General features: G+C 32.1%; 1 protein-coding gene across 2 annotated transcripts in view; it reads right to left on the reverse strand.

The window, feature by feature from the left end:
* Positions 1 to 2,190: 2,190 nt before the first annotated feature.
* LOC106465505 (troponin T-like) overlaps positions 2,191 to 7,375 on the reverse strand; it is a 32,699-nt gene continuing 27,514 nt past the window's right edge. For both annotated transcript variants that reach the window (XM_013925731.2, XM_022393416.1), the window contains exons 9-11: positions 6,055 to 6,135; positions 3,055 to 3,378; positions 2,191 to 2,671 (exon numbers count right to left, since the gene is read on the reverse strand). In XM_013925731.2, coding sequence (XP_013781185.1) covers positions 3,073 to 3,378; positions 6,055 to 6,135 — 387 coding nt within the window. In that variant the 3' untranslated portion in view covers positions 2,191 to 2,671; positions 3,055 to 3,072. The remainder of the gene's footprint in view (positions 2,672 to 3,054; positions 3,379 to 6,054; positions 6,136 to 7,375) is intronic.

The following is a 7,375-nucleotide window of genomic DNA, read 5'->3' on the forward strand; positions in this document are numbered from 1 at the left end:
TAATTTCTTTAACGTGAAATAAATCAGTTCTCTATTAGTTCTTTAACGTGAAATAAATCAGTTCTCTATTAGTTCTTTAACGTGAAATAAATCAGAAATTTCTATTAGTTCTTTAACGTGAAATAAATCAGGAGTTCTCTATTAGTTCTTTAACGTGAAATAAATCAGGAGTTCTCTCTTATTTCTTTAACGTGAAATAAATCAGGAGTTCTCTCTAATTTCTTTAACGTGAAATAAATCAGTTCTCTATTAGTTCTTTAACGTGAAATAAATCAGAAATTTCTATTCGTTCTATAACGTGAAATAAATCAGGAGTTCTCTATTAGTTCTTTAACGTGAAATAAATCAGGAGCTCTCTCTTATTTCTTTAACGTGAAATAAATCAGGAGTTCTCTATTAGTTCTTTAACGTGAAATAAATCAGAAGTTGCTATTAGTTCTTTAATGTGAAATAAATCAGGAGTTCTCTATTAGTTCTTTAACGTGAAATAAATCAGGAGTTCTCTATTAGTTCTTTAACGTGAAATAAATCAGTTATCTATTAGTTCTTTAACGTGAAATGAATCAGTTATCTATTAGTTCTTTAACGTGAAATAAGTCCCTATCTTCCATTTCCACTCTTTCTTATTTGTTCAACAGGAATTAAACAAGCACCATCAAATTAGTGCTTTATAATTGTTTCCCAGGAATTAAAAAAAATAGCTTCTAAATGTTATTTTTTATTTTTTTCGCAGAAATCTTGATCAGTAGCTTTTAATTCATGTGTATTAGTTGTTCCACTGCAATTAAATCAGAAGCTTCTAATTATTTTCCCTTTGTTCCTGCATAAGAATTAGGTCAGTAGCTGTAAATTATTCACAGGAATCAAATCAGTACTTTCTGTTTCTTCTCTCTTATATGTTCAACAGGAATTAAATAAATAGCTTTTACTCATTTACAGGAATTAAATCAGCAGCTCCTAGTTCTTCTTTAATAAATACCTTCTGTTTCTTTTCTCTTATTTATTGAAAAATGATCTAAATCATTAGCTTTTAAGTTTTCTCTCTGAATTGTTGCACAGGAATTAAATCAGCAGCTTCTAGTTATTCTCTCTTATTTATTCAACTAGAATTTATCAATAGCTTCTAATACTTGTACATAGCAGTTCTATAGGAATTAAGTCACTACCCTCTATTTCGTCCCTCTTATTTCTTTAAAGATAAATAAAACAGTAGCTTTTAATTATTTACAGGAATTCAGCCAGCATCTCCTAATTCTTCTCTCTTATTTATTTTATAGAAAAATCAATACCTTCCGTTTCTTCTCTCTTATTTGTTGAAACAGGAAATAAACCGTTACCTTCTAATTTCTCTCTCATAGTGGTTCTATAGGAATTAAACTATAGCTTTAAATTCCTTTTTTATAATTGATCTTCTGGAGCTAAGTCAGTAACTTCCATTTCATCAGATGTTGTTGTTTCCCAGAGTTAAGATCAGTAGCTGCTAATTATTCACTAGAATTAAATCCGTTTTTTATTATTAATTTTTTCCAAAAGAGTTCAATTATTAACTCCTCAACGTTTTCATATAGCTCTTTTCCATGAATTACATAACTAGCTTCTAATTCTAATATCTTAATCGTTCTACAGGAGGAATTCAATTGACAGCTTCTAATTCGTTTCTGTGTTTTACAATCCAATAAAATATTTTTGTCACATGTCCGGTTTGGAATATTGTTTAACTATTTTTACTGGATGGTAGTGAATGTCACGAAAAATAGTGAAAAAAACAACAAAACTGTCGTGGTATAATGGATTACAACGTACTTCGAACTGAACTACAGGAAATTTGTAAGATCGTAATGTCTCTACCAATAGTTTCTTTCCGTATGAGATTCAATTACCCTAAAAAATCTTTTTTGATCTTCTGGTACATTTCTATCGATTTACTTCCTTGAGACTGGGGAGATCGACGACGTTTCGGCAATCTTCTGTTTGTTCTCTTTTTCCAACACTCCAGACTTAGCGAAAGCAAATATAAGATTGTAGAAACGTAGTCAAGCTCGTGATTCTCAAGGCAGCAAGTCTCTGGAAATGTACCAGAACATGATCCAAGAACTGTCTCTAATATCTTTCAAAAATCAAATGTCATTAATTTTTGTGATGTACTGACATACTAGAATAAAAGACAATGAACATGATCAAGTCAAAGGTAAATGTTTGGTATTTATTCTCATAAAGAGTTTCACAAAACCGTGACACTTTTTTTTTGTCTTTCTGGACTTTCACGTGGACTTTCATAGGAAGTAGAAGAACCGAGTGAAATACTGAACATCTTATTTTGTTTAATAAGAAAGCAGATTTGCTCAAATTACTCTTTATATTTTCGTCTTAAAAAACAAACAAAACCTTAGAAGCCTTAATAATTGTCCGTTTCAAATTCTAAACAGATCACAACTCCAATAAAAGAGGAATTTATAAACCAATTATGGGAACTAAGAATGCGTCATTAAAAATACGAAACTCAAAACTATTCTAATGGAAGTATTTTTTGCTATTTTGCTACAGATCCAAGACCACGCGCTGTGTTGGAGAGGATGGCCAAAAACAAACATCACGAGATGAAGAAAACACAGAACACTACTAAACTAGTTCCAGCCTATTTCGACTTGAACTACTGAAAATTATGAAAAACCTGCAAAACAAAAATAAATGAATTAATATAATATAGTAAAACAAACAAATAACTTCTACGAGAAACAAGCAGGCAATGTTATGTTACAAATATATATATATATATATACAACTTCTGAGAGAAACAAGCAGGCAATGTTATGTTACAAAATATATATACAACTTCTGAGAGAAACAAGCAGGCAATGTTACAAAAATATATACAACTTCTTAGAGAAACAAGCAGGCAATGTTACAAAAATCTATATACAACTTCTGAGAGAAAAACGATATGTAATGGATGCTTCATGCTTATATTTTCTTTGTTATCTTGAGCTGTGAACATATTTGATTAAAAATAGTGTTGATTCAAAACATTATATAACTTAAGTAAATAAAACTCACCATAGCTGTAGTTCTTAATTACTCTTCTTCTTCCTCCTCCTCCTCTTCTTCCTCTTCATCTTCTTCTTCCTCTTCTTCTTCTTCCTCCTCTTCCGCTTCTTCTTCTTCGGCAGCAGCAGGCTCTTCTTGCTTTGGCCCCAACATGGTAGGTGCTGTAATATCTAACTCTTCTTCTTCTTCTTCGTGTCGTCGACCAGGAGCTTCTTTATTCTTTGGAGCTGCTGGATCCCATTTTGGTAGTTTTGGTTTTCCTCGATCCTTGAAGGTCGTCATTCTTTCTTCCCACGATTTCTCCAGTTCAGCTTCGTAACCAGCTTCATAACCCTTGAAATTACGTAACAGGAATATATTAGTACGTAACCAGCTTCATAACCCTTGAAATATACTAGTACTCGTAGACAATGTTATTTAACTACTTTACAAAATGACTAAATTTATACATAAACTCCGGCAATTTAACTTACCGGAATGTTTTAAGATAATTATTTTAAAAGTTAACTAAAATCTGTATACAGCTGAGTTCTTTTCTCTCTTAATTAAAGTTGTTATTGGGTTATATCATTATAAAACCGAAGCTTAAAATTTATATCATTTAAATTCAAATGTTTAGACATTTTTACATTAGTTTCCCATCATTTTAACAGGAATCGGGGACATTTATACCATCTTTCTTAAAATATTTCAATTTTCTTATCTTTTAACATCTGTTTTTCAATAAACTCTTTAGCTGTTAAGAAATATTTTAAAAACTTACTTATAATCACTTATTTCGATACGATTGGATGTGATTAGTTAACCAGTCTGACTTGATCCCAAAGGATGTCGGTACATGGGGATATGAAGGTGCCGCCTATTGGGGAGTATCCTTTGAGACATGGAGGTCCCATAACGACATAGTTCCACAATGTAGCGTCAGAGGGTGGATAGCTCCAACATGTGCCACTAGATTGGATAGTTCAAAAATCTATTGCTAGGGGACTGTAGTTCCAAAGTGCATCACTAGAGGGTAGGCGATGATATCATCATCATGTAGTAATTTAACTTGCAATCTACCTAGTGTACTATTTTTTGTATTAGCATAGAACAATCAAAATCTCTATATATATCGTTTAAATCTCATTACGAAAAATGTTACTCTATCACTCTCTATAGTTCTTAACATGATATTAGTTTCTGTATTACCCTTAGAGCCAACTTTAATGTTTCATTTTAATAATGATAATAACAAACTATATAAATACTCGAAATTAATATATTTTGCTGTTTGAATAAGCCCCTAGTGGCATATTGGCAAGTCTGAAGATTTATAACGCTAAACACCGGGTTTCGATACCCGTGGTGGGCACAGTACAGATAACCCATTGTATAGTTTCAATATTTTATAGCTTTTGTCCTTTTGTTGAATTTCGCACAAAGCTACTCTAGGGCTGTTTCCGCTAGCAATCCCTAATTTTAAAGTGATAGAGGGAAGACAGATAGTCAGTTAGTAACTCTTGGGTTACTTTTTACTAACGAATAATGGGATTGACTGTCATATTATATTATAGTGCCCTGCTGGCGTTTTAAGGGAGAGCATGTTCAGTGAAAAGATTCGACTCGCAGGTTTTTAGTCAAATGCCAAGGAATACTTGTATATCATACTTTTTGAATATGCTTATGCAGTTTAACTCATAATTTACGTATAGGCCCGTTTTTCATATTAATTTAAACATTCAAACTCTCTATATATATCGGGCATTATATTATAAATTATGAAACAACATCTACTATTTCATTCTCTTTAGTTCTTAACATGATAATAGTTTAGGCATTATTGTTAGGGTTAACGTTATAATTTCACTTCAATAACAATAATAATAAAAACTTTTCTGAATACGTAAAATTAATATTTGTATGTGTAAACTACAAAGTACAGTATACAAATTGTCAACCTTAAATAATTATGATATTAATTTTATATTTTGCTTATTACCGTTATTGAAGTAAAACTACAAAGTTGAGCCTAACGGTAATACAGAAACTAATATTATGTAAGAACTAAGGAGAAAGAAATAACAGTTTTTTATTTTATAATATGATGCATACCATATATATATATTAGCCTTTAAATGTTTTATGTTAACACGAAATATAGTGCTATAAGTAGACTGTGAGATAAACTAGTACATGCATATTCATGAAGCACGCTATACAGATATTCAAGCTATAAAATATAATTTTGAATATTCAAACGCTTTGTTATTATTATTAAAATGAAACTATCAAGTTGACCCTAACGGTAATACAGAAACTAATATTGCGTTAAGAACTACAGAGAATAAAATAGTAGTTCTTTATAATGTAATGTGTACGATATTTATCTAGAGTTTGATTGTTGTATGTTAATACGAAAAATAGTGGTCTAGGTAAATTGTAAGTTAAACTGTTACATAGTGCACTCTTCCTCTAGTGAGGTTCTTTGGAACTACCCGCCCCTTGCAACTCATTTTAGAACTATCCAGACCCTTGTAACACAAATTGAAATTACCCGCCCTGGTGACACATATTGGAACTATCCGCCTTCTGGCGCTACTCTTTGGAACTATAACGTCACGTTACCCCCACTAGGTGTCATCCTTTGATTTCTCATGCCCTCAGGTGTCAGCATCATTTGGTACCAGGTCAGTCTGGTTAATTACTAATGTGAAAGTCATTAATCTGAATCAGTATAATGAAGAAGTTAAACAAAATGGTAGAAGTTTTCCATTTTAAAACACACTTTAAATTTTTCGTAATTTTTAGGTGATAAGTGTTAGTGACAACAACATTTTAAAGCCTTTGCCTTTTTTTGAAAAATAAATAAACTTTATGTTTTGATCGACATCTTTCGGTCATATTTTAGGGTCCGAACATTTTTTTTATGTATGAACTTATGGTGTGTGAGTTGTATTACGATGTATCTTTAAATACACAATTTCTTTTTAAGTATTATATTTCGTTGAAACAGTGAAAGAAGCTTACGCCATCAAACAATTCTTTCTTGTCTTTAAATGTTCTGCGATCAAGTCTTCTTTCGTATTTACTGGCCACCTGAATCTTCGGCTGAAAAACAAAAAATATTTGTGAGAAGATTCAGAACCAAAGTAATCACATTTCAAGTCGCCATTTTGTTTATTAAGTCCTATATGACTGGAGTAAAGATAATGAAGTGAGTATGTACGATTCGACCTTCAGTATTATTAGTCAATCATATCAAACAGGAAATATAACTCGTGGTAAGTCTTGTTGATACATAAACTTCACTTAAATTTAAATAATTTTACATAAATTAAAAAAAGTATCAACTAAGTTTGTGACGTGGTAATATTTACAAAACTCGACCAGAACTGTTATTTAAACATGTATCAAATACTTCTTAATGTTTGAACACTAACTTCTCATATGCCGCTTACCATCATGAGTTACGCTTTTTCAAGAGTTTGACCAAAATGTTTATATTTAATTACTATAATAGAGATTCATAATGATTCATTTGGCTGTAATAAATACACGTACACAAAGTGTCAACAGAAACCTTTGTTGATATGTGTTCAAAACAGAGATTACAAAACTTAACATTGAAGCTGTGGCGTAGAGGTTTAATGCATTCTTTGATTGGCCGTACCCTCTGCTGTTGATTATAGTTTCACCTATTCAAGGCTTATCTGCATAGCTTGGGTCAGCAAACCAAAGAAACAACAACAACATAAGAGTTATTTTATTCCGATCTCGGGGGGACAGGCGGGCCGGTAGAGGGTTACGCCCTCTCGTCAGCCAAGGGACGACTAAAGAAAAACCGTTAGGCCTATTATAATGGTAAGGTGTATGTAATATATATGGTGTTTTAAATCCATTTTGCTTCACCACGTAGTAACCTGAATTAATTTACGTATGTGAATAATGTTATGACAAGAATTCATTATTCGACATTATACAGCGGACCAAACTGGTTAATGATTGTATGTATATTGTTGCGTCATCGAGGTCACGTGACTGGTGTGGCGCCACCTATTTTCTAGAACTACCCTGTACCTTGGCGAATGCTCTAGTATTTACTAGATATAGGGTAGCTGGTATATAAAAGAGGGTGACAACGTGACGGGGGAGTAATGTGTGTGTAGATAGTGAGTAATTGAACTGCAGTCAGAAGTATTGTTGACGTTTGTTGATATAGCGTTTGTTTTAGCGCGATTGTTGAAAATAAGTGTATCGTAAGGTTGTATTCGGAAAGAATAAATCAGTTTTATTAAGTAAGGACTTGTGTCGCTAAAGTTTCGTCGGAACGAAGTTACGGAAAGTTAAT

This window comes from Limulus polyphemus, unplaced genomic scaffold, assembly GCF_000517525.1.
Source record: "Limulus polyphemus unplaced genomic scaffold, Limulus_polyphemus-2.1.2 Scaffold1965, whole genome shotgun sequence".
Classification (NCBI taxonomy): Eukaryota; Metazoa; Arthropoda; class Merostomata; order Xiphosura; family Limulidae; genus Limulus; species Limulus polyphemus.